The 26,077-nt window shown below is 38.2% G+C and overlaps 3 protein-coding genes across 8 annotated transcripts in view; 2 read left to right on the top strand and 1 right to left on the bottom strand.

The window, feature by feature from the left end:
- Positions 1-358: 358 nt before the first annotated feature.
- On the top strand, positions 359-4,055 carry coq9 (coenzyme Q9 homolog (S. cerevisiae)). The gene is made up of 9 exons (XM_077210563.1): positions 359-521; positions 1,090-1,282; positions 1,366-1,501; positions 1,587-1,729; positions 2,481-2,565; positions 2,693-2,797; positions 2,880-3,035; positions 3,136-3,189; positions 3,615-4,055. Exons 1-9 carry the CDS (start codon positions 440-442, stop codon positions 3,648-3,650), a joined length of 990 nt encoding a protein of 329 aa, XP_077066678.1. The 5' UTR covers positions 359-439; the 3' UTR covers positions 3,651-4,055.
- Positions 4,056-4,324: 269 nt separating this feature from the next.
- Positions 4,325-8,224, top strand: polr2c (RNA polymerase II subunit C). Its single transcript, XM_077210569.1, has 9 exons — positions 4,325-4,569; positions 5,371-5,420; positions 5,580-5,648; positions 5,743-5,795; positions 5,891-6,019; positions 6,096-6,147; positions 6,227-6,395; positions 7,468-7,542; positions 7,952-8,224. Exons 1-9 carry the CDS (start codon positions 4,484-4,486, stop codon positions 8,094-8,096), a joined length of 828 nt encoding a protein of 275 aa, XP_077066684.1. The 5' UTR covers positions 4,325-4,483; the 3' UTR covers positions 8,097-8,224.
- Positions 8,225-8,386: 162 nt separating this feature from the next.
- Positions 8,387-26,077, bottom strand: part of shank2b (SH3 and multiple ankyrin repeat domains 2b) — a 127,519-nt gene continuing 109,828 nt past the window's right edge. For 2 of the 6 annotated variants that reach the window (XM_077210522.1, XM_077210525.1), the window contains 7 exons: positions 20,649-20,784; positions 20,212-20,301; positions 19,301-19,321; positions 16,913-17,037; positions 16,478-16,589; positions 13,858-16,210; positions 8,387-11,858 (listed from right to left, as the gene is read on the bottom strand). In XM_077210522.1, the coding sequence (XP_077066637.1) occupies positions 11,321-11,858; positions 13,858-16,210; positions 16,478-16,589; positions 16,913-17,037; positions 19,301-19,321; positions 20,212-20,301; positions 20,649-20,784 (3,375 nt within the window). In that variant the 3' untranslated portion in view covers positions 8,387-11,320. Of the gene's footprint in view, positions 11,859-13,857; positions 16,211-16,477; positions 16,590-16,912; positions 17,038-17,332; positions 17,393-19,300; positions 19,322-19,942; positions 19,952-20,211; positions 20,302-20,648; positions 20,785-26,077 lie in introns of all 6 variants that reach the window. The other 4 variants (XM_077210524.1, XM_077210526.1, XM_077210527.1 and 1 more) reach the window with 3 other exon arrangements.

Genomic DNA, 26,077 nt, shown 5'->3' with positions numbered 1-26,077 from the left:
TCTCAACTATTTACTGTGAATTATCAATTTAATGGATATTAAAATTTCGTTGTGTCATTGTTGAGGTATTTATTATTGCCCAGTTGACGGCTTTGTTACGTGGTACATGTTGCTTTTCTCCGCGCTGACTACAGTTGGCCAATCATCGTCGTTTGTAATTACCTGCGAAATACATTTACAAAGACTACTTAGGCGGATATATTTTTTTGTGTATCAGTTTGTATTACATTTTAATGAATAGATGTTTAATATGATGTGCCTCATAGTATGTAAGTACCGACAGTACGACATAATTTTATTAAGGTTTGAATGCGGATCAACGGCGAATTGACCTATTTGGGCCACCAAGAGCCCCCTAGAGGAAGAATAATATTAGCAACAGTTAATGGCGACATATTTTGTTTTTTAGAGTCTATGCATTTGTTATCATATAGCATGCATGCGCATTCCGCTGGGGTTGGATATGGCGGCGCTGGTTAGAGGACTGAGAGCTGGAAGGGCCTTGCGGGGTCTCGGCAGTGGTAAGCGGGGGACAGTGACAGTGCTTCGGGCATTAGCGATTTAGTCCACAATCGTTATGTTTAAAAAGTTGACAGTAGTCACTCGTAACTGCTGCCGATGGTGTATCTTGTAAATAAGTCTGCCTGCTTCTAAGTAAGGCAAATGTAAGTCAGCTGGGCGACTAGAGAAGGTGACCATGAAGGGCAGGATTGCGTGTGCAAACAAAAAGTGCACATGACAATCCATAACATTGAATGTTGTGCAATTAAGCTTGATGGCAAATGCATATTGAAATAATTTTGAACATCAACTGAATCGTGTGCAATTGCATTACATAGAGAGAAGCTTTTCCAAATGTTTTTTAATAGTAAATTATTTGCAATGCAGGGAATACAACTGAATGCTAACATATTAACCCTTGTTTGAGATTGTTTCACTTTTATGAATAAGTAAAGAAACTGAAGGCTCAGCGGTGCAGATTTTTTTAAATGTTGAATTGCAATGCTTTTATTACTATAGAGCTAGTTTTATGATCTAATTATGGAGTGTGTTTTTTTTTTGCATGGTAATTATTTTATTTTATGACAGTCGGCGTTCAAGGCACAGTCAGTCCCCAGTGCAGAAATTTGAGACGTGGATTCCATTGTGCCACCCTGTTACGATTGGCCGATGACTCTAAAAGTGGCACATCTGTACCACCTCCATCCTTCCATGAGGTTCCCACAGCTGGAGAGAGCTCATCTTCTTCAGAACCTTCAGAAGATGGCCAGCCGAACACCAGGTTAGAGCCCCAAGAGTCAAATCCGTCATCCATGGATGAACCCTGATTTCATTTAATCTAACCTAGTCCATTTGGCATCTCAGTTATCAAGATCAGAGTGGCGAACACGGGGAAGACTATGAGACGGAAGAGCAGCTCCAGGTTCGCATCCTGACCTCGGCTCTGGAGTTCGTTCCGGAGCACGGCTGGACTGTGGAGGCCATCGCAGCTGGAGCAGAGGTTCGTTTCTTAAAGCTAAAGAAAACCTCAAGTATTGTAAATATTATAAGACAATATAACTGTAATTATATGCTTTGTGATTCAGACTCTTGGCCTGTCATCAGCTTCCACTGGGATGTTCAACAATGGAGCCGGAGACTTGGTCCTGCATTTCGTTGCACAGTGCAATGCTCAATTTTCCGAGACATTGGCAGAGCAACATAACCTGGTCCAGCTTGGCCAGGCAGAGTGAGTTTAATATAATTCATTATTTAATATGCTAGTATACTCAAGAAACAAGATTTGTGTCATTGTTAAGGTGTGACAGGGGTTAAGAAGCCACCCCTAAAAACTGCATTTCATATCGATTTTTTAAATGGAAATTTTTATGGATGTGAGAAGTGGATTTCATCGTGCAGCCCTGTTCCGACTTCTCAATGACTCTAGTCTCATGTGACTTAAATCTCCTTGTGATGAATTGTTTTAATAGATGTGTTTATTTAGAATTTTTATATAGATTTATTTAGAATTTTGTTATATAACATTCAATATTATATTGTACATATTATAGCTACATATTATATTATTGTGGATTTATTAATTAATTATTTATGATTATTTTGGGTAAATGATCATGTCAGTGGTTTATTTATGATTATTTTGGGTAAATGATAATAACAGTTACATAAGTTTTTATGTAAAAAAATTTATGTTACATAACTATATTATTGTGGAGTTTTTTATGTAAATTTGTCCCCCTACATATATTATATTATATTATAATGGATTTATTTATTTATGATTATTTTAGGGAAAATAATAATATCAATGGTTTCAGTTCTTTTGTTGTAATTGAAATTACAGGAATTAATCATGCTTGAATGCTTATTTTAATATATTATATCATAGTGCGGATAAATACTTATAAATATAATCAATTGTGAATTCAATTGTTTAGGTGTTGTAATTAAAACTTACATGTTTTTTTTGTATGTGTTAGATCAAAGGAAATGGCAGAGTTTCTGAGAGACACAGTAGAGATGAGACTGAGGATGTTGATTCCTTATATTGACACGTGGCCTCAGGTACGCGCAGACTCCTCTCTCAAAACCTAAACTTCAAATGGTCAATCTTTAATAGGCTATAAGTTATAAAAAATTATGAAAGTAAGAAAGAAACACTGTGTTATTTATGTCTCCTCTGCCTTTGCAGGCCATGAGCATCCTACTACTGCCACACAACATCCCCGACAGCCTGAAGCACCTGTCCACGATGGTGGATGACATCTGGTACTACGCAGGCGATCGCTCAACAGACGTGAGTGGCTTCTCTGATCTCACTCGCTACCGTCCTCCTTTCTTTGGTCTGCTCATTCACCTGTATTTCTTCTCTGTCTTAGATGAACTGGTACACGCGGCGGGCGGCACTGACGGGGATCTTTAACACGACAGAGCTGGTGATGGTGCAGGACTCGTCTCCTGACTTTGAAGAGACATGGGCCTTCCTCGACAATCGCATAAAGGATGTAGTTAACATGGCGAATACCGCTAAACAGGTTAACTGATGAAAGACAGCCATTTTTGTGCTATTTCACTCCCAAAATGTGATCAGCAAATATTATTACTAATATACTGGGTAATCTTTGTTTGGTTTAGGTGCAAGCCACAGGAGAAGCCGTGGTTCAGGGACTCATGGGAGCCGCAATTACGGTAACCATGCTAAAATACAATTTCCAGATAGAAATATATTAAACCTAATACCAAGTCTGCTGTTTCAAGTGGTTGGTATTTTAGTATAGTTGGCGGTCACCTTGTAAAGAATCACTACCGTTTTTCACAAATTCGCATTTGTGTCGTTTACACCGAGACAATAACGTTATAGTTTTCAAAAACCTTCACTTTGAAACCCCTTTTAAAAGCCCCCGAAACGCCGTTGTTGTGTAAATGAAAGGCAAAAATGCATTACAAGTTTTCAGTTTTTAGTTGAAAATGGTTTGAATTTTAATTTGGTAAATATTTATTTAAATATTACAAATATTTTGTTGTTATTAAATGTTTAATGCTAGAACATTACAAAATCACTGAAGCCATAATATTTTGTTTCATTTTTAATAGTAAGCTTTCTTTTCTTACAGCTGAAGAACCTAACAGGCATGAACCAGAGACGATGAGTTTCTTCTGATGTTCCTGGCTTCATTTTGTCTTGTCTTCTACTCGACCCCTCTGCCGAGCAGCGCAAATGTCTGACAGCTCACTCACCCGCTCTAAACCAACTAAACATGATAAAATGATCTCAAAGAAAGTGTTTGTGCTACAATAGAGGGTCGATAATCACACCCTTAGCACTTTTAAATGGGTCAGCTGTGCCATTTATACCTCTGTGTGTAACCCAAGCCCAATGAGGAGCCAGTTTTCCTTTCAGGCATTGCAGTCTGCTGCCACACTCTTTGCATTTGTAAAAAGAAAAAAGAAAGAATATGAATGTGAATTGTATTTGAGAGTCCAATGTTAGTGCAGTTTGTGTCTGACATTGGCTAGTCCCTCATTAAAATAAAATAAAGGGTAACCTATTTACAGAACAGTCTCAGTCTGTTATTGTTGATGTTGCAGATTCGACCAACTCTGTAAAAACTTTCATATTAATAAATATTTTGATTTTACAGTTGCAACTGTAGTGAACGTGTTAAGATATTACAATGACTTAATGAGTTGGTGGGTTTAACAATGCATTGTTTTAATAATGTGTATTGTTCCAAGTCCACAAAAAGACATAAATGACTTTTATTCTAGGTTGACGCATAACAGTTTCTGAGGACCTTTAGTATGTCTAACCGGAAGTGATACTACAGTGATCCGGATGCTAACGGAACGAGGCCGCCAGTGACCAATGAGCTGCTGTCGTTTGTTAGTTGTGCTGAAGAAGCGCTCGATGCTGGAGTGAATGAAAAACAGACCGCACATATAGTTTATTTATTGTCGTCTTAATCTTGAGCTAAATTTCACTATGCCGTATGCCAACCAGCCCACAGTGAAGATCACGGAGCTGACGGACGAGAGTGTGAAGTTTGTGATTGAGAACACGGATCTCGCGTGAGTGAAGTGATCATTTAGCGTTTTAAAGCAAGTGTGTTATATTAATGTCATTGAAATATATGTTTATTGTTATTACCAACAAAAATATTATATTTTTAAATACCGCGGAACAACATGTAAAAACTATAGTATATGCATCTGGCAAGAACCATAAAAACCATGATATTATTGATATCATCACTTTACCATGGTACCACCATAGTATACTTTGCTGTCACATGATTTTAAAGCATTAAAGCCGCACAAATCCCGATATGTATATATATATATATATATATATATATATATATATATATCGGGATTTGTGCGGCTTTATATATATATACACACACACTCTTTCTTTTTGCATTTCAATATGATAAATATTTTTATCATTATTATTAAATATTTTTTTATAAATGATAAATTAAGTCTTAAAATATCCGTATATAACTTATATATATATGACAAACTAAAACCATAAAGATAAAATATTGAATATAACATATTGTATATTGTAAATTAAAACCATTAAAATAATTTTATTTATTTAAAACTTTTTTAAAATCAAGTATTATAATATTAAATATGCTTAATGCTAGACAATTTCAAAATCACTAAAAACAAGGTTTAAACTGTGTTTGACCTGCTGAGGCCAATGATCAACATTTTTAAGCACCTTTCATTGACCTTTTTCACAACTTTTCACTCACTAATTGAAAAAGGATAGTTTCAGGCTCTATTTGTACCCTGTTCATAGGAAGTACCTGTTACTATTAAATGTTTTTATAATATTTCTGTATATTGTTTTTTATTCAGGGTGGCGAACTCTATTCGTCGTGTGTTCATGTCAGAAGTTCCAACTATCGGTAAGGATCAAACCATCTCAGTCTTCTAGATGTTTTTATATATAGCCGTTCTAGATAGTTTTTATACAAATATGTTCATGTAATAATGTGTTTACATGATTAAATTATGCGCTTTGTCTTTTAGATCTGTTAATCTGATGTAATGTGCTTGTTTGCCAGCTATCGATTGGGTTCAGATCGATGCCAACTCCTCTGTGCTCCATGATGAGTTTATTGCACACAGAGTTGGTGCGTTTGTATAAAATCTTTCCAAATCTTTCATTTCATTCTTCTTATAATGCAAAGTGCGGCATCTCAAAATTATCATGCTCGTCTTTTATAGGGTTAATTCCACTCACAAGTGATGACATTGTTGACAAGATGCAGTACTCGCGTGTTAGTATTAAACTCTTAAATGCATTAATATGAATCATTTCATTAATTGTAGAGAAGTGGAACGTAACACTTTGCTTTCTTTGGTTTCCCATTAGGATTGCACATGTGATGATTTCTGTCCGGAGTGTTCGGTTGAGCTCACGCTTGACGTAAGATGTACAGAAGATCAGACGCGACACGTGACCTCACGAGATCTTCTGTCCAATAACCCCCGAGTCATCCCTGTATGTATATATTCTCCTCACAAACTCAAATACCGACACTGCGATTTCTGATGTGCCGCTGTATCTTGTTCTTCAGGTAACATCCAGAAGTCGAGACAACGACCCCAATGACTACGTAGAGCAGGATGGTGGGTCCAGTTCCTCTGTATAACTTTCTGTATAATCACTCGGATGTATTTGCATTCATCATTTGGGTTTTTTCCACAGACATCTTGTTGGTGAAGCTGCGGAAGGGTCAGGAGCTGCGTCTCAGAGCGTACGCTAAAAAGGGGTTTGGCAAGGAACACGCCAAATGGAATCCCACCGCAGGGGTGGCGTTTGAGTATGACCCAGACAATGCGCTGAGACACACGGTGTACCCACTTCCACAGGAATGGTATGCTTCTTACGCAAGCCTCTAAAATGTAAATGTAAATCTTCATGCTAGTCGACTAAATAATGGCTAGCGTTAGCCACTGGCTAATAAATAGTTCGATTTCACTCGCCAGTGTTTGAGTTAGAGGCTAAGTATGAGTTTAGCACAGATATATTGAACACTCTGACTGAGCACTTAAGAGAGTTTCGCTCTTCGTCTTTAAAGCACACTATTGCAGTTTATCTCGTATCTGACGCACCGTGAAACTGTAGTGTGAATGCGCCCAACACGCCGTCGCTTAGCTGAGAGCACACTCGGTTTCTCTCACACATGCAAAGAGAGAGGGAGAGTCTAACATACCACGTAGAATTGACCCGCTACATGCAAATGATATTCTCTGCTGTATTTTTCGGTCAAAACACAGTTCATTTGGAATTATTCAGCCTTAAAGAACAAGCAGAAGCCACTGCCGGATTCTTCAGAAGTGGGCGGAACTAATGCGCATGCACTCACCTATTACCGTCCCTCAGCAGATCAGTTCGAGCGAGGGCAGATAACGTGATTTATTTATTATTATGTACCTGATGACACATTGGTACATAAATGAACAAACTGGGAAAATCTATCAGCCACAAATGTTTCCTACCAGTCTTTTTTTTATTATTTTTATTATTAATAAATAAATAAAAAATGTAGTTGGGAAGGCAGTGTGTGTATTTATAATTTCAAAATGCCGGTCTTGGCAATTATTCATGCAAACACACTGTCAGTTATGTTCAAAGTGAACGTAAACGGTTGAGAAAGAAAACGCATGTGTAACAGTATAATAGACCTGTGTGTCAGGTCTTAAAGTGACAGCAGCATAATATACCTGCTGCCAAATTATGAGATATGAGATAATTTAATATGAGATAATATTAAAATATATATATATATGGAATTTTTCGCCCATTGTATTGATGTCAAAATTGTGGCCAGTGAAAATGCAGAGTGGCTAGTAACTTTGGAAAACCACTAGCCACAGTGGACGGTGAGCAAAAAAGTTTCTGTCAAAAATGTTATGTATAATTCTGTACCTTTCCTTGATTGTCAGGCCTAAAAGTGAATATTCAGAAATTGAGGAGGATGGAGTTCAAGCTCCATATGATCCTAATGGCAAGCCAGAAAGGTAAGGGAGTTTAAACTCACACATGCTTACAAAGGATATATGCAGTGGAATCATTGTCCCTGTTGCACATAATTTGAAAGTGTGTTTAAATCTAGACAAGTTAATAATGCACAAAAAGACTAAATAACTTCTGTATTCTGTTTTATATTATGAGGAATTGCTTAAATGTGTTTGTTGCCTCCAAGCAATATTGTGATTTGATATTTTTATTAATTTTACATAAATACAAATTAAAGGCACCACATTTAAGAAATTCCTCATCATATACAAACAATTTGCTTTTATTCAAAATAATATCTGTTATTTAATTGACATTGTATATACTTCATGTGCTTGCAAATTGAAAAACATTGTGAAATTGTTAATTAAAAAAGCATGTCTATACAAATACATTTATTTTTCCATTAAGGTTCTATTACAACGTGGAGTCCTGCGGTTCACTTCGGCCAGAGACCATCGTCATGTCGGCTTTTGCTGTCCTTAAGAAGAAACTGAGTGATCTGCAGACTCAGCTCAGCCACGAAATTCAAAGCGATGTGCTCACCATTAACTAAACTGATAAAATACTGCTTTTTTGGTTCACGTTTTTGCTAAAAATATATTTTTGCAGCTGTTTTTTTGTTTCTTTGCATGAAACCTGTTATGATGGAGAATTCTATTAATAATAAACACATTAAAACATTGTGGTTTAATTCCATAACTAGTACAATGTGGGGGAAAACACTATGAACACCAGAGAGCAGGGTTTGTGTGAAAAATATATAAAGAGGCCATTCTGTTCATTAATACATGATTGAAACATAAAAAGACAGTGTGTATGGTCATGACAAAGCATAGAACAGCATGCTGATAATGGGAAGATTTTATTTCAAGCAAAACAAGCCCTGAAATGGATGTAACAAATTTACATACAGCCTCCCAGAGACAAACTATGTAAACAAAACACATGGCTACGTGAGACAGATTGACAACAGATTGTGCAATCATATTTATTCGTCCCGTAAATTTTGGTTGTTTCAAATACATGAGTGTCGAGGGATTTCGAGGAAAGTGCAGTCATACACACAAAAAAAATCTCTTTGATTTTAACCATGAATTCTAAATTAGCACAAAATTACAGCAACATAGATCAAGTGAATGCATTCCTCACAAGTGTGTGAGACAAATATGAAGAAACCGAAATCGTAGTACAGCTGTAATTAGGCAGTAACTTCTGCGTGGCTTCATATAAAATGCATTTTTAAAATTGGTTTCTGCGTAGACAACCATTCAGTGCTGTCATTTTTGCCATAAATATAAAATGTCTATTTTCTGATATCGTAAAGTGTGAATGTGCGGTCACATTGGTGATATTTCAGCATAATTCAGCGGGCAAAAAATACCATCAGTAGCAGTGTATGAATATGAAGCACTGGCCATACACAAGCTTTCTGTTGGTAAGCACGGCGAATTCGCGTGACGAACTTGAACACGAACTTTTTCGCCATCACGCGAAACTCCAGAACGGGGGAAATTTCGCGGATCAATGGTAAATGTGACCGCATTGTAAGTGGCCTGAAATATGTGCTCGTTTTGTTTTTCGTCAAGTATACACACCACACAAATCTACATTTTTACTTCTTTCTTTAATTACATTGTCTAAAAGAAGCAGGTGACAGCCATTATCTCGTTATTTTTCATATCTTCTAATTCACTGAGACCTATGTATATGTCAATTTCATTTCATAATATTATATACTGTACTGTGGAATACTGGCAAAGAAAGACCAAACAGTGTTCTTTAAATTTGTGTATTGCTTCTTAACTGATACCACATAGATTTTTGGCACACCACATATCAGAGTTAAATGTCATAAAAATTTCATAAATATTTCTATAAATCTTTAAAATACTGTGCTGTTTCCTAAAATAAGATATATAGAGATGATTACTCTAACTCCTCTAAGGTCGAGAGATAAGCAAACATATATAATTTATTTCTGAATCTCTTCACTGCATACTTTAACGTTCATAACTTTATTTCATTCGCAGCCACTCTCAAAATCTGTCGTCTTTCCCTCAGTTCTGACGTTACCCACAGTGCTTTGAAGGTGAAATATGTAATAATGCTGGCTGTCCCTTCATGTCTCTGTGATGTTTTAATCTCAAATATGAACATTCTGATCTCCATTCTGATTCCATACCTGTGGGGTTTATGGCGTTTTAAGTCCGATAAAATTGATGCATCTCTGAGAAACGAGACTCTAACAATGGGAAAATCACAACTAAATCTTAGATGATCTAGGGATGTTGTGGTGTGTCAAATTGTAACACAGATAGGCACACATTGCAGTTACATGTTTAAATAAATAACATAATAAACAAATCATAACTTCTCCCAGTTGTTGAGCAAAGCAAAATGATTGCAGGACATAAAATGAAAAGTTTTGGTTAAACAGGACAATGAGAATTACCACCTTGTGAAACCACTTAAAATTTGTTGTAGATGGTTGTAGGTTTAGCTGCAAAAATTAAAAAAAAAGTCCAAATCAAATTTCAATAACAATTTCAATAAATATAACAATTTATCGATATGAAGTCCTGTATCAGTTACAATTGACGACATTGATATGTATAGATTAAGGAGGTTTCCTGTAGTTTTGTTTGACGTTCCTTTTTACCCCCCAACAATCAAATGATTCTCATTACACTCAAAAATAAATAAATACATAAATACATAAAAATAAATAAATGAAAAATTCACCACTTAAAGTGAAAGACAGATACATACTGGCCCTTTCAGAGTGTTTGTGTCAGTGTTCAACTCAAAGCTGTCAAATTTGACAAAAAATAATTGTCAAATTCTACTTTAATTTGGTTCATTTCCATTCATCCATGAAACTTAATCTAGGTATTTCAGTGTATAGATCTTGTGTGTTCCTGTGAAGATCCATTGTTTCAAATAAAACTCACTGGAAATTAATACTAACTAGCAACAGGGCACCCTAGAGTCGACTGAAGGTACAAATAAAATGTTGGTGGGAATGCCGCAGACTTTCTTACTGCATGGAAGACACCTAATAGTAAACCACAATTCAGAAAGACCAAAGAGAATTGTTGATCATTCAGACAAACATCCAATGTTAGCATATTACAAGACTTGAAGATTCAAGATGGTGGAGAGACCTGCTGCTTGCTACGGTTGCATTTATTCGCACGTAGGGAGATTTGAACTCTGTTTTCAAGTGACCAAGGCCCTTCTAGGACTGTCCGCAAATGAACTGAGGGACATCTAAATGCCCACCGATCACATTTCAGAGATTCATGTACCTCTTGGTCAGAGGTTTAGGAGGGAAAAAAGCAAGATATTTATTTCATAGGCAGCTGATACATAGACAAAGGTTCCCTTTTTTCCTGAAGAAATATTCTCTGTAGAATTGTCTTAGCAAATATAGAAAATGGATCCCCAGCTCTGCTGGTTTCAGTGCATTCAAAGGAGGCCAAAGTCCTTAAAAGCCAAAGGATAGTCAGCTCATGTTTGTAGTTTCCATACAGTGTGTTGGCTTCAATGTCCTCTCTGGTGCCGGAGCTCTTGGAACGGAAACGCAGGGAACCGTTTGTGCTTACGTGGATATTTTGAATGCTTGAGTTTCTTCAGGATGTGTCAGTTCCTAAAATCCACCAAAAAGCATGATAGGACAACATAGTGTTCAAATTAGTGAACTGAAATAAGGGTAGAGGGAAAACGAAGCTTATGAACAAGATGCGTAGAGTCCTGATGAGGACGTCTCGCCCAGTCTCATCTGTCTAAGAGGACTTTCAGCGCCCGCTCAATGTTCATTCTGTGACCCACACGGGTCACACCCAAATCGATCAGATCCTCCTTTTGCAGGTTGGGCAGGTGGCTTCCCTCGATATCGTTGTCCATAAAGGCATCCCTGTGCTCGCCCAGATTCAGGCTCTCAAGCCAGTCAGCCACGTCCTGCTTGCTCCACATGAGGACGGGTTTGGTGGCGAAGGGCTTGTTTGACGCTGCCTGGATGAGGGTGAGCGGGGAAGGGGAGCGGCTACGCCCCGTGCCTAGGCTGAGGGGTGGTGTGGGCAGGCCAAAGACATCCGTCATGGTGGGGGAAGTGACCGAGGTCGGGAGGGAAGAGGCACAGCTGAGACCAGAGTCTGGTGGGGACATGATAGGGCTCGGGGTGTGGTGGTGGGAAGGCAGGCTGTCGGCCTGTCGGCACGGTGACGGGACAGGCACATTGGGGCCAGGCTGGGCAGTGAAGGTAACGGTGGTGTTCTGCTGTGTACCTGAGATGAGGGATACACCATCCTGATTTCTGCAAAGACAGAAAGATAAAAGTAAATGAAAAATGTAAGAAAATAAAGGAATATGTATTGAGATGGAAAACATATTACACTTGAGGGAGAATGTAAAACTATATTCCTGCAAAGGATGCTAAGGTGTTGAAAGTGGTTGGCAGTTCTTAAGTTTTACATGTTGCTATGGTGTTCTGGGTGCTTTCTGGGTGCTTACTCTGGGGGCTCATGTTTTGTCTGTTTTATTGTCCGCCAGATTTAAATCGGAAGTCAAATGACATAGAAAACTAATACCACACCATATATATAAATTATAAATATGAGTGATAATATGAGTGAAACTTATGAGTAATAAAGCCTGGGTGAAAAAACATTACAAAAAAAAAACATTACTGTACAAAATTTTACTTCGTCACATTTTATTCTATAAAATCTGATACAACCACACATTTTTTAATTTACATTTGTGGTGTCCCATTTTTCCAAAACCTTACAGACTCAAGTGGATCTAAATCAAAAACTTCCCCTGGAAAGATGGCTTTAAGGATGAGACACAAGACAGATCTGTACATCTTTTTTTAAGTGATTCACACAAACAATGTCTCACTCCTAAAAAAAACTAAGCCTATTATTTTTTAATTGAAATATATATACAGTAAAAAATTGTTTTTTGCTGATTTTAATTAAAAAAAGTGTCCAGACAGCATTTACTGTTACATAAATGACAATTATTGGAAAATCTGCTTTATTTATCATTAAAATAATGCAAAAATAGAAAACAGCATAATTTTTTTATACAAAGTTTTACTTTTATTTTTTTGGGGGGGGAGGGGGGGGAGCAAAATATGACTTGGACTTTATTTAAACAGCAATATTGACAGTATGCATGTACTGTAGGTGGTTTAGCTTTAAGGAGGCAGTGAATGTGATGCTCTTTAACAATGCAATGTCCTTGCCCCAGGTTTCTTCTAATACCCAAGGTGTGTTGGCCTACATTTGTTGAAGTAAACTTTTACATTTGCATTTGATGTAGCACAGCAAATAAAACCAAAGACAGACTCATGTAAAGAGTACTTGAACTACTCTATATTGTTATTGATGTATTTTCATTGTATCAATTCACTGTACAGTATGCAAATTACACGTCCAGCCCATAGTTTAAGATTAACCTCAGTTCAATGATACAGATAAACATGCTAATCTACCGTACTAAAAAATCTATTTCTATTCATAGTGAAAAAAAAAAAAAAATCTTTGCTCAGTGTGCTAAACATAGCCTGGGCTACAAGTGCATCATTTTAGGGTCTGTTCTCTGGTCTGTAAATAACAACATCATTGAGTGAGACTTGAAACTCCATGTCGATGGCAAACCCACTGCCTGTGCAATGTGGCAGCCATTGGTGTACTCAACCTTTGCAAATGTGCAAATGTTTCGTAAAATAAATGACACATCAAATTGTTTAATGTTTAAATTTTATCCAAACCTTGGGCGTGCAAATTATACATATGCTTATTAATGTATTGTGCCACTCTTCTCGCATCACCTGTACTGAAATCAGTTGGGAGTCGAAATTCCAAATGAGACACTTATGAGGTTTCATTTCAGTTATGATGCAGCCATAAAAAAAAGCTGCCTATGTTGGCAGCAGACAGGAAGGCAGTTCAGTAGGTTTTTTAGATTTAAGTCGAAACCCCTTATAACCCTAAACGCTGTTTTTTTTTAATGAAATATAAAAGCCTTTAAGAGATTGCATAAGAGAATCTAGAGATATGTTATGGGAGCAGTTTGGGTGATGTGACAACTAAGTAACAAATGGTCCATGCTTTAACAACACACACATACCTCCTTCCTCTGTGGTACGGTCTGTGTTCATCATCACACTGACGTTGCTCATCTCGTCCTCAAGGCTGTTCTCATTATTGGGTTGCTAGGCAACTCTTTCGTTCTCCAGCAGAGCACACACACTATTCTGAGAGCCTAAATGTAAGCCTATAATACAGGAAGGAAAGAGGGCATACCTTGTTCCGAAGTGAGTCCTGGATCCCATTGGAGAGTCTAATGCTTCCCCTGACTTTGGTGCTTTGTCCTTGTTAACATGCTGCAGAACTGAATTGGCTTCAGGACCATGGGGGCCTTTCATCTCCGGAGGGTCACCCCACAACTTTGAGGTTCGTTGCGTTGGGGTTTTCAAGGGTTCTGGTGGAATAGATCCAGGGGGCGGAGGTGGGACAGAGGAGGGCATTCTGAAAGAGCTCACGTTCTCCTCTGGCAAAGCATCCTTGTAAAGTGCATTGCTCTTGATGGCAGGTTTAGGTTTTGGTTTGGACAGGATCTGAGCCCTGTCCACCAGAAAGGCTTGTCCATCTGCATAGACGGTGCACGTGTCCAGGGTCTCACCTCCTTCAGAAGACAAGGTGGAGATGCTGGACACAGTAGAGATGGTGCTGGTAGTCTCCAGTTGGGGGTCACCGCTGCTCCGGCTGTCAACCTCGATGCCCGAGTCAGTGATTTGTTCGTAGGGCTCTAGTGGCCCAGGAGGGAAGCTAGGAGGTGTGCAGTTTGTAAGGACCGTTGGTCTTTTGATTTCAGAAATTCCACCACCTAATGGGGGATAGTAGGGAGCAAGAGAGGGCCCTTTTGTACCATTTGCTTTCTGTTTGAGCAGTTCAGCTATAGTCCCTGCCTGGTCTTCAGGAATGTCAAAACTGTTGGCAAACTCGAGAGGGGGTGGGAGGGGCTCAGCAAACACAAACTCTTCATCAATGTCGACAGAGGCCAAGGGAGGTGGAGGGATGCCGAAGGGCAACTTGACAGGCTCATCCACTGAGCTAACAGTTATGATGGTCTTGCCATGTGGAGCAGCTGATAGCGCCTTGAGAGCTGGGGGGTTGGTGGGAGCTGGCTGGTTGGGGTCGCGAAGCTCCCCAGGGGTGTTGTCGGGACTCACTGCCTCGTCCCTGTCGCCCTCTGACAAGCTGTTATCCTCCGATTTTGCCCCATCTGTGGTGTGTACCATCAGCAGACCAGCTGACTTTTGCTGAGAAGTGTCCACAATGTCAATCAGCATGTTCTTCTTCTCCTCAGGCCTCTTCTCAGGCTTGCCCAGATCGAGCTGATACTTGGACTCTGTCTCATATTTGGACTCTGTCATCTGCCTCCGCAGACCCCCACGGGGACGGCCCATGGTAGCGGTACTTGAGAAGCCAACATCCAAATTTGGTCTAAGCTTGGTGTCGATGAAAAGCGGTTTATTGAGATCAAGTTTGGATAGGTCACTCTTTAGTGGAAGAGGCTGTGATTGCTCCCTCATGGCTCGGTCTCTGGCAGCTAACGCTAAAGCTAATGGTGAATTGGGGTCAAGTGGTTTGCCTGTTACCGGGTGAACGTAATTCCCACTTCCTGAGCTGTAGGTCTTATGAGCAGGTAGACTGATCGGGCTGTGCCCTGTACGAGTACTCAACAGTTCCCTTACCATGGTGGGCTCAGGGCTGTTGAAGTCTGTCACATTCCCTCCACCTCTAGGGATGCTAAGTAGTGATGAGGGAGGTGCCATAAGCCTACGCAGTCGCTCATCGCTGCTAAACATGCCCTCATCTATTGATTTGGAGTGTCTGAGACGTGGAGCCGGTCTAGGTGCCACATCCTCATCACCTGCATCTGTGGACTTAAAAGATGGGGAGTTACGATGAGAATCAAGCCTCTTCTCCCTGTCTCTGACAGCACCGGCAATGGCAGCTGCAAAGGGACTGCCTGTGTTTAAGCCATCTTCAGGACGCAGTTGCCCTGGGTGATCCGGTGTGGTCGTTTCAATTTCCATGCTACTCCCTTGACTGCTCTTACCACTGCTGCTGGTGGAGGGCTCTTTGATTATTATTGTCGGAATTGGAATGGAGCAGGTTTTCTCAGGACTGTCTTCTACATTGGATTGTTTGACAAGCATTCCCTTCCTTCTGGCAGGCTTGTTGGGCACAAACAGTCCAGCTTGACCCATCTTGCCCACATCTGAGTAAGGGTTCTCAGGGATTAGGGCACGGCGCATATGAAGACTCTGTTGGGCTGTTGGGCTATGATTGTACCCCTCGGATTCATACTGCTCAGGACTGTCTCTGTAAAACACGCCCTGATCTCTCCACCCAGCACCTTCACCTCTGTCTGGGGCTGTGCTGTTTGCATTAGGACTCTGTGAAGTAAAGCCTGGTCTGACGGTGCCGTATCCTCGACCAGCTGGGACGGGAGCATTATTATGAGGTGGAGATGGAGGGGAGATGGCTGGTGGGGGTGGAATATCCTCTGATGTGTCAGGCATTGAAAGGCTTCTTGTAAATTTCAACATTGGCGGAGTAAGGAACTGCTTCTCTTCTTCGGTTACTCCTGTAAAGGAATAAAAGAGGAAAAATCAACAAGCCTTTGGGTGCAATCACCATCTGAAAACAATAAATATGAAACAAAAAAAACAACTTTTACATGACAAATATGTCACATCAGTGAAAAAACACCCAGCAAGAGTGGGCTGACCACCGAGTGTAAACCAAAATATTTGTATAATTTAAAAAGAGCTGAAATATTTTTTTGTGCAATTTGTCAAAAAAAAAGGACTGATTTACTTCAGCAACAAAACAAAATTGAACAACCACACACCTATAGATGTTTGCCGCCGTATGGTTCCCCTTGGTATACCCAGGAAAGGACCTCTAGGACTCCCTGGCTGTTGTGGTGAGTCTACTGCTGCATCCTGACTATTGCAGAGAGACTACAAAAGACAGAATAAGGCTAACATGATAATAAGGACAAGCATAATGCAGCACTTTTGCAGAGCATCTTTTCTAACTAGGCTTCACATAATATGTTGAAATTATTCCATTAAAAGAGACTAAAATGAAGAAAAAAAAATTTCAAGCAGTGAAGCATACTCACAAGCCTGTACATAACTACACTCTAAGTTAGGCATGCCTGGATGCATGCATGGGCAACGGTCTTACCAGACTTATGAAAAATGGTTATGGCTACAATACAATTCTTAACAATGCCACGTGAGTCCAGAACTTAAGGGGACATTAGACAAGGCACGCTTACATTCATTTCAGGGCTGACAGCAAAACACTTGCTAGTTGGGCGTGGTTTGACCGCCGCCACCCTCAAATCTGTGTTTGAATTGTCCCACATTGGTTTCTGGGGGGGTACGACCTCATCCACTTTATCTGTAAGACAACAGCATCTTAAATTAGAAAGCAGGAAGCTACATTTAAAATAAACTCAGTATCAAATATTGCTAATTTCCTCTAACATGATCCTCAAAAGCAAGGATCCGAAACCAAGCAAGGATCCAAAACCGAGCAAAAAAGGCGACAGAAATAGATACAACGACAATGGTCAAGGTCAAAGCCGTGCAAGCGCTTCCTGATTCCGTTGGAGAAATCTTAGCACTTCTTTCAACGGCCACTGCGCAACATGCTAGTATTTTTTTTTTACAGCTCCCATGCATGGGATGATTACTTAGTGTGACTTGAAATACAATCCTCTTCTTCAGACCCTCATTATCTGAAAGCTGATCATCTACACAGAAATGGAGGAAAGGGAAATTCAGAGTCTGATTTACTAGCATAAAAGTCAAAGACTGAATCTGATAAGACCACACACACACACACACACACACACACACACACACACACACACACACACACACACACACACACACACACACACACACACACACACACACACACACACACACACACACACACACACACACAACCACACAAACACACACAACCCCCTGTACACCTGGCATTAAAATGTTTCGTACCTGGATATTCTTTAATTAGATTTAATTATTCCTTAAAATCACACTTCCTTGCATCATTTATCAAACTTTAAAATCAGCGATGACAACTCAAAACGATTTCTGTCATGTTGACAGACAAAATTAAGGTATTGTGTTTCCCTAAATTCGACGCATTCCCACAGTAATATATGCTAATAAGGATTAAAAGAGAAAATAGAAGAAAATAAACTTTAAAGCACCTAAGATAAAAAAATCAGGAGAGATGCTGACAGATTTGTTAATTAAATCAGGTGACCCAAGCGCATGACTGCAGTATAATTTGTGTCAGATAATTATTGTAGTGCTGCATTATCATTATAATTTCACTATCTGCATTTTTAAGCAGATAATGAAATGCGCATTATCATTCACAACTTTGTCGAATGTGGTCAGACTTTGTGCCTGACCACCTCAGCACGGGGTTTCAGTGGTTCAGTTACAATACGTTTTACACTTGGGTGCTATTTATGTGGTCAAGTGCTGACCATACAAATCTGGAAATGCTTGTCAATGCCAGGACTAAAGGGGGCCACAGTTACACCTCTTCATTCGGCATTATATGGATATATACACTCAAGTTTTAAATTTAAAATCCCATCATAGCCCTGAGGCGAAGCTTATTTTAAAAAGAATACTACCAAAACTGCCCATTCAGAAGAATCTGTCTAGTTAATATTCTTAACAGAAAGCATATCTGACTGCAGAAAGTATGCATTTGTTTGTTTTTTGTTTTGATAAACAAGGTAATATTTATGTATCTTGATAATATTTAAATGTGGATTTAAAATGACTTTCTTTGATGAACTCAATACGTACAAGGCTGTTTTAAGGACACAGCAGGAGTACTACAGTATGCAGCCAGCCATATCATGTAAACATAAAACTAATGCTTACAACGGTTCAGAAAATATCGTCTTCAAGAAGACAAAGGAGTCCATACAGCAGCCTAAAGATGTTGTATCATATCTGTGTATCAGTCACAGGTCATAATATTCCTGATCATTGATAACAGTGGTGATAGCTTTACAATAAAAATATGGCATTACATTTTGCAGGTGGAATGTTTCTATATTAAACATATGCAGCATTATTTCCATGGCAATGTCTTGTTTCAGAGTGATTTAAAGCTGGAGCGGTCCATTGTATGATAATAGTTCAAATGTAGTTCTTTAAAGGAAGAAATTATCTTAAAATGTCCAGCTTTAGGATTGTATCTTCTGTTTGAGGAGTGAATTGTAGGCAGGATCTATTATATCAGTAGGAACAAGGACATGTATCTGATGATGCCAGTTTTGGCATGGGAAAATCATGGCTCTTGTTTTCTCAAGTGTATCCTTTTTATAATAGAAGTCAGGCTGTTGAATAATATATTCTTACATAGCACTTTTGAAGATCTAGGGGGTCAATAAGTGAAGCTAAAGGCTTATGGAGCATTTTGCAGTGTAAACACATTTGGTCTGTTTTCACAGTAAGCATTCTTCCATTCAACTGGTAAATTTTGATTATTGGAGAGAGAATTCAAATTATTTGCACATTTCTTTCACTGAATCATATCAAAAAAGCTAAATTGTGTTAGAAAAATAATTACTGTTGCTAAGCTGAGGTGACACATATTTAAAGAGTGCTTAGGGAAAACTCACCCTTCTTTTTCCTCAAAGTGGCTTTAACATAAAAGAACAATTCAGCTTTATTCAAGTATTAAAATTCAGAGATAATTTCCAGAAAACATGACGAGGAGAACCAACGTTTGGAATACACAGTATTCCTCCACATGGCATTGACCTGTGCATAATGTAATGCCATTTTAGACGAAAAGCAACAACAAATCCATGCAGTTAACTTTTCAACACTACACAAGACAAGTAGATTAGTATCCAATATAACAAAGTGACGAAAAAGACAATTAATTCCTGATTACACAATATAAATAAGGATTTAATACGCATGTAATACTGCTTACCATTTGTGCCATTGTTTAATTACTAATCATTAAGACAGCATGACCCATCAAACCCTAGATTTAGCTGTGGTCACCAGAAAAAATCCTTCAAAATCCAACAACGATCCGCTCAGGTGAAATGTGTAATGCTTTTACAGTGAATGTGAAGGTAGTGCTTTTGTTTTCTTTAGTAGGGACTACACAAAAACTGTGTATGGACACAATGTCCATATAATCAAAAATCTTTGTCTCAAAAAAATACATACAACAAAGTCACATGCATGCCAGGGAAGCACAGCAGTACAATTTGTAAAAAATATTATTTTAAATAATCGTATAATACCTTTATCCACTTTTAGGTCAGCATGCAGGAAAACAAAACAACATCAAAGTTCATTTCATAATGAACGGTAGCTGTAGAACAACAAAAAGTGTCACAGGTTAAAATGCATTCACAAAACATTTTTGCGCTTAAAAACAGCTAGACTCTCATGTCATGACACACCAAAAACACAACACAATGCAATGTAACCTGTGTGAATGGTGCCTTATCTTGTTAAATAGTATTAAGAGAAACTAGACATTAAATGAGATGCTTCTGCTTGGCTAGACTGGGCTTACCTAGGTCTTCTAACTCTGAGGTCATAGATTTTGAACGCATGGACAAGGCTGTGGAGGGAGCCCTCCGTGGTGGTGGTGGTGCTATAGCAACAAACCAAAAAAAAAATAAAAAAAATAGAGCAGGTACAGTAGATGCTTTAGCCATGGGCTGTAGCATTCCCATGGGGAGGCATTGTATACAACAACAACTCATGCATTCAAGGTTTGCCGATTCACATTTTAAATAATGAATGCAAAAAGCATTAAAAACACAAATTAATAGTGTTATTAAAATCAGTGATTTGTAAAACTAACATTAGCATTATGGAAAAGCAATGGTTAGAATCACATGAAAGGAGTTTTGTGAGCTTAATTTTCATACGTATGACTAAACATGTTCCTTCATGATCCAGTAAGTCGGGAAACCCTGAACAAATCAAGACGTTTACCTTTCTTTCGAGCCGTGTCATCAGGGTCTAGATTTCGACTGACCGTCACCACTTTGATGATTAAGTGGTTGCCGCCGTGACGAATCATGTTGACCACTTGTTTGTGGCCCACTTTGACGACATTGTCCTGGTTCACCTATAAAAAGAGGAACAATTAAGCATCAGCAGAGGTTTACAAATTATTTCCTTTACAATGAAAATGCCTTTTAGGCATGTTCAGTAGGGCTGAGCCGGTAAACTTGAAACCGCACCACCGCGGTGGCTGAGTAGCACCGGCGGTTGTCCGCCAAAACGAATTTTTTTGAATGTGAATGGTGTTTTACATGAATATTATGACACGAGTGAAGCACAAAGCTTCGTTTACAATAGAAATAGTTTAGAATTGATTTGAATAATCAATTCTTTTGAATTAGATCAAATGATTTAAATTAGAATTGAATAATAGTTTACAATAGAAATTGCGTCTTACATCGCAGCCATGGAAACATTTGGATTCATGACGAATGAGAGTTGCCCGTGAGCCCATAAATTTAAGCTTTGTCGGCTTTTTATTCTGGTTTGCGATCTGTTCACCCAATTATCAGTGAATTTAACAGTATTCCATTAGTTATTCCACTGGACATGGAATCTCTTGTTTCTTTTCCCAAATCTTCACTCATGTCTCAGCCATTTTCGAAGGGGATTTTAAACGTTTCTTCCTTGGTTCGCTTTTAATTAGGCATATTATATTCACATTCTTTACTGTGGTAAGGTAGAAAAATAGCCTACCTTTTTACTTGCATGTCAAATTCTTTTTAACACAGTTTGTGTTATTAGACTTGGTAAGGCACGTCAAGTTTATTTGTAAAGCGCGTTCCACATGTGCCGGTGATTTTAGTTTTGCTTTCTACTGGCAGCGCAAAATAAAACATAGCCTAAATGCCTTGCCCTTGTGGAAGATAAAATTCGCTCTGCAGACATTTTACAAGTAGAAAACATGAAGATATAAGAAAAGAGATGGTCTCTTTCCTGCTCGTGTCCCACATCCCTCTCAAAGCGCAGAGCAGTAGGCTTATATGACACGTCTTTGTGTGAAAATCGAATGTTTTTTTTTTATATTTAACTTTATTATATTATTTAAGTTACCATTATTTGCTGATAATTATTTAATGCTTTACAGGCTTAAGTGTGTTGTTTCTTTGACGGAATTGCACAACACGCATGTCTGTTACGAAACGGATGGTTTGAGGCTAGTTTATTATAAAAAAAATGTATTTCAAAACAAACCCCCAACCACACCACTGCCGGTAGTTGATCTAATATTACAAAGGGATAAAAAATTAAATAAAAAACAGCAGACAAATTATTGTGTTGATGTAAATCTTACTGGGCTGGATATACCATTTGTTCTTTTTTTAAAGATACACAGCCAAAACATAGCTATGTTCCAGGCATGAAAACGGTTCAGGGGTGAAAAAGGTTAGAAGGATATTACCCATCTAGAGGGGTTCGGGGGCATGCTCCCCCGTAAGAAAATTGTATATATTCCATATTTAAAGCATCAATCTGATGCATTTTTAGATGCATTTTTTGCATACCAGTGCAATAATAAAAAAAAAAATCGAATAGAATTTCTATAACTCTGTGTTGAACTGATAATCACTCTTTTGTGTGTTAAACACAATCTACTTAATACAGACAACTTCATTATAAAGAAAAACAACAAGTCAAAAAAAAATATGATCATAACCTATGACAAAAATTCTATTATAAACTACATTAGTGGATAACTCAGCCGTAAAATTTAGTCTAGAAAAATCACAAGTGTACAATAATTTTATAAAATCTGAACATTTAGTGAAAAAAACATTATTTAGTGGGGAACAAATAAGACACAATAAGTGTAGCACTAAATCTGGTAAAACGTTACACTTTGCTCTTTGTATTGTTGTAAAATACATTAATGAAAAACAAGATAAAAATCAGAAAGATCAATTATTTTATATATAGTCTAGGCTACTATAAAATGAAGAATTTTGTTTAAATGTATATCACAGCTGTTTAACGAGGCAGCAAAATATGATAGATAGGACAGGACAAAAAAGGCTGTTAATAATCTTTCATTGCGCAAAAGTATTATATGATTATGAAAGGATCCAACACAGTGCGGCAAAAAGCGCTTATGCGCATCCCGAGCGCAGAATGATGCGCTTGAAACAACACAGAGTCACAGCGCGCCGAGTCCGCATTGAAAAGTTCAAAGCACAAAGGAAACACATATTGATACGTAGTGTATTATACAGTATCTATCTATGCAATAGTTTATTGAGCCTTTTCTTTTAACGGTTTTAAATTTCAGTTACTGTGCGCGTGAAGAACAATTATAGTGCTCTCCAGTGTTGTGATCTAACAGACACACGGTAGAAAGGAACATGATTACGATACAGCAATAAAATCCAGCAAGATAGTCATTTTATGCGAAACCATAGAGCTTTATCTACAGATCAAGTATACTAATATTAACATTGAATTTTGAATTTAATGACTTAAATTTCTCTCTCACATCATAATATAGTATGACTTCATATAGTACCCCCCCCCCTCTCTAAACATTTTCTCATCGAATCTACACGATTCACGCAGGTCACCTATTTTGGTTTCAAAACGGCGAATTTCGCCGAAAGGTGAGTGATTTTCTGCTATGTTCAGAATTGGATACTAGCGTACAGTACCTTTAGTGCATACATACTTATATAATATAAAGTTTGGGGTCAGTAAGATTTTTTTTAATAAATAAATTTACATTTAATTAAATGCATGAAAGTTATTAAAAGTGACCGTAAAGACATTTACTGTATAATGTTACCCAAAAAATCACTTTCAAATAAATGCTGTTCTTTTAAATTTTCATTTTTCAACATTGATAATAATAGGAAATGTTACCTTAGCACCAAATTAGTTTCTAAAGAATCATGAGACACTGGGGACTGGAGTATTTTTTAAATACATGAAAATAGAAAAAAAATTACTTAATTTTATTTCATGATATTCTTGTTTTTACTTTATTTATTTTTTAATCAAATACATGTAGCCTTGGTGAGCACAAGAGACAGTGAAAGATTAGTTGCTTGATATTAAGGGAAGGATACATTCTCATTCTAGAAAACATTGTACAAAAGTAAGTACAAAGACGTTGTCATCAAATTCTGGGCACATTTTTTATCAGAAGACAAAAGCTGAACCGTGAAGGAGCGTATTTCATTTACTCAAATTTTAGGAGTACACTACAATAAATACGGACTCAAACAAACAGACTAAAAGCCAATAAACCTCCAATCTTGATAGGCATAAACTTCGGTTTACTACATCACAGTTAAGTAAATTGATCTTGAGCGTTCAGCCACCCGAAGGGTTATAAAATCTTGCAGGTTTGTAATGGTTCCTGGCACTGACACAGAACAAGCATCAACACCAAAGTACATCATTTATCTTCCAATTGCCCTATTTAAACCAGATATACAAAGACATTATTTTATCCACAATGTTTTAAAATTACCTTTTGTCTTTATAAATTTTCTTCACTTCAATGGTCACAATTCCAGAGGGAGCTGTCATTGGAAAAGGCATCAGAAGGTAGTAAATCAAACTAGGGTTTAAACGGTTAAGTGGGTCATTCAATCTGCCACTGAGCCGGTACTGGTGAGCTCTATTGCATTTAGCTACAGCAGAGACGATTTGCCAATGGTTATAATCGTTGATATATGGGCAACATTCATCACCAGATATTTTTTTATCATCGCTTTTCAACAGAGGTGTAAAGTCCAATGACTCCAATTCTCGAACTGGACTTAAATTCAGGGAGAAACAATTTACATTAAACATTTTTATTTATTCGTACTGCATGAAAGTGAAGCACATTCTCCCAAAACTATTTGAAGAGGCTCTAAAAACTATTTGACACGAGTTACCAGCTCACAACTTTAGACCACAGAATGGACCACAGTTTGGAAACAACACTAGATTTTTTTATTTTATGAAGAAAATTGAGGAGCACCTGCTTGTGCAAAACTCATGCCAGGATCTTGAAAGGGCATTGCTATGGTGTTTAGAAAGGTTGCTAGGGTGTACTGGGTGGTTGCTAGGTGGTAGCTTACTGATCCGAGGCAAAAGAGGCATAAAAAAAAACCTAAAAAATTATATATATAATTCTGACAGGCAAAAATCTGAATGAGTAGAAAAGCAATATTACACCAAACCTCAACATGCCACATGATTTGACAATCACGATTGTCATTCCCTATCAAACCCTGACCTCAAGTAGGAGAAATAGCAATAGTGATAGTTGCCTTAGCAAGTAGCACTAATGACTACGATAAAGATGTTGATATGCTTTGATAAATCGTCTCATAAAAGGGACTGCAGGCAAATTAGAGAAACACCCCTGCTCCTATGGCATTTCTCTAGCAAAACGAGAAACACCGTGACTACGAAACAGATCAGCAGAGAGAAAATGAGAGAGACAGGTTTGGGAGAGATCTTAGAGTATGCCTTTTACCGAAGAAAAGGTTACGTGAATAAGCTTGGGTAACCTAGGAAACAGCCGAGAGAGCCGAAGTCGTCTTCATGACGAAGAGAGCTTTGCTGCTCCTTATATTCCATCGTGTGTGTTTTGTGTGATTCATAAATGCTGCGAGCGTAATGGAGAGCAAGGGACTACGTATGTGAGCATATGCGAGAGAGAGATTGCCATTGTTCCAATTAAATAAAATTAGCTCTACACAAGTTAGCAAGCCGTAATCAATGTGGGATCAGGAGTGAAAGGCCCACATGGAGAGCCAGGAATGTTAAAAAAAGTAACAGCCATTAATGTTACAGTTATCTTTTATACATCCCTACTGTGATTTTCATACGGTACATTCCAAAGGCACCAGAAGACAAAGTAGCATCTTAGAGCTTGACCTTATGACAGATGATGTAAGTTTAGAGAGATTGAGAAGGAGAGAGAGAAAGCTCTGTGAATCAAGAGCTGTAATCGCAACTCTGTGCAGATTTGAGCAGTGCTCTGGTTTTTGGTGAGTGCTGAAGGAGGAGGATGGGCACAAATTTCCTAGCATTCTCACTGACCTTTAGTCTCTCGGCATGTCACACACTGGTAATGAGATTTGGGCTCATTTAGGAAGTGCTGGGACCAGATGTAGATAAAGCTCACAAAACAGCACAATCTCACCATGGCCACTTCATCTTGATAATCTCATTATCCCGGAGCAGAGCTAAATCCAACCAAACTGAGCCTGAGCACAGGAATCTGATTTTTGTGGAGGACATGGAATATAGGTCATTATTTACTTACCCTCATGTCGTTCCGAACATGTATGCTCTTTTTTCCCCCTTAAGATATAAAAGGATCATTTTGAAGAAACTTCTTACAGATTTGTTAATAGTGACCACAG

Source organism: Siphateles boraxobius, unplaced genomic scaffold (genome assembly GCF_051911475.1).
Source record: "Siphateles boraxobius isolate OS27281-9 unplaced genomic scaffold, OSU_SipBor_1 65, whole genome shotgun sequence".
NCBI lineage: Eukaryota > Metazoa > Chordata > Actinopteri > Cypriniformes > Leuciscidae > Siphateles > Siphateles boraxobius.
Note: the sequence above shows the minus strand (reverse complement) of the source record. Positions and strands in the feature narration are given on the sequence as shown.

Coding starts and splice junctions, on each gene's coding strand:
- coq9 (XM_077210563.1), top strand. CDS start 440: ATGCGCATTCCGCTGGGGTTGGATATGGCGGCGCTGGTTAGAGGACTG. Junction 2,798..2,879: donor CAGGCGATCGCTCAACAGAC/GTGAGTGGCTTC, acceptor TCTCTGTCTTAG/ATGAACTGGTACACGCGGCG. Junction 3,190..3,614: donor TCATGGGAGCCGCAATTACG/GTAACCATGCTA, acceptor CTTTTCTTACAG/CTGAAGAACCTAACAGGCAT.
- polr2c (XM_077210569.1), top strand. CDS start 4,484: ATGCCGTATGCCAACCAGCCCACAGTGAAGATCACGGAGCTGACGGAC. Junction 4,570..5,370: donor ATTGAGAACACGGATCTCGC/GTGAGTGAAGTG, acceptor TTTTTTATTCAG/GGTGGCGAACTCTATTCGTC. Junction 5,796..5,890: donor ACAAGATGCAGTACTCGCGT/GTTAGTATTAAA, acceptor GTTTCCCATTAG/GATTGCACATGTGATGATTT.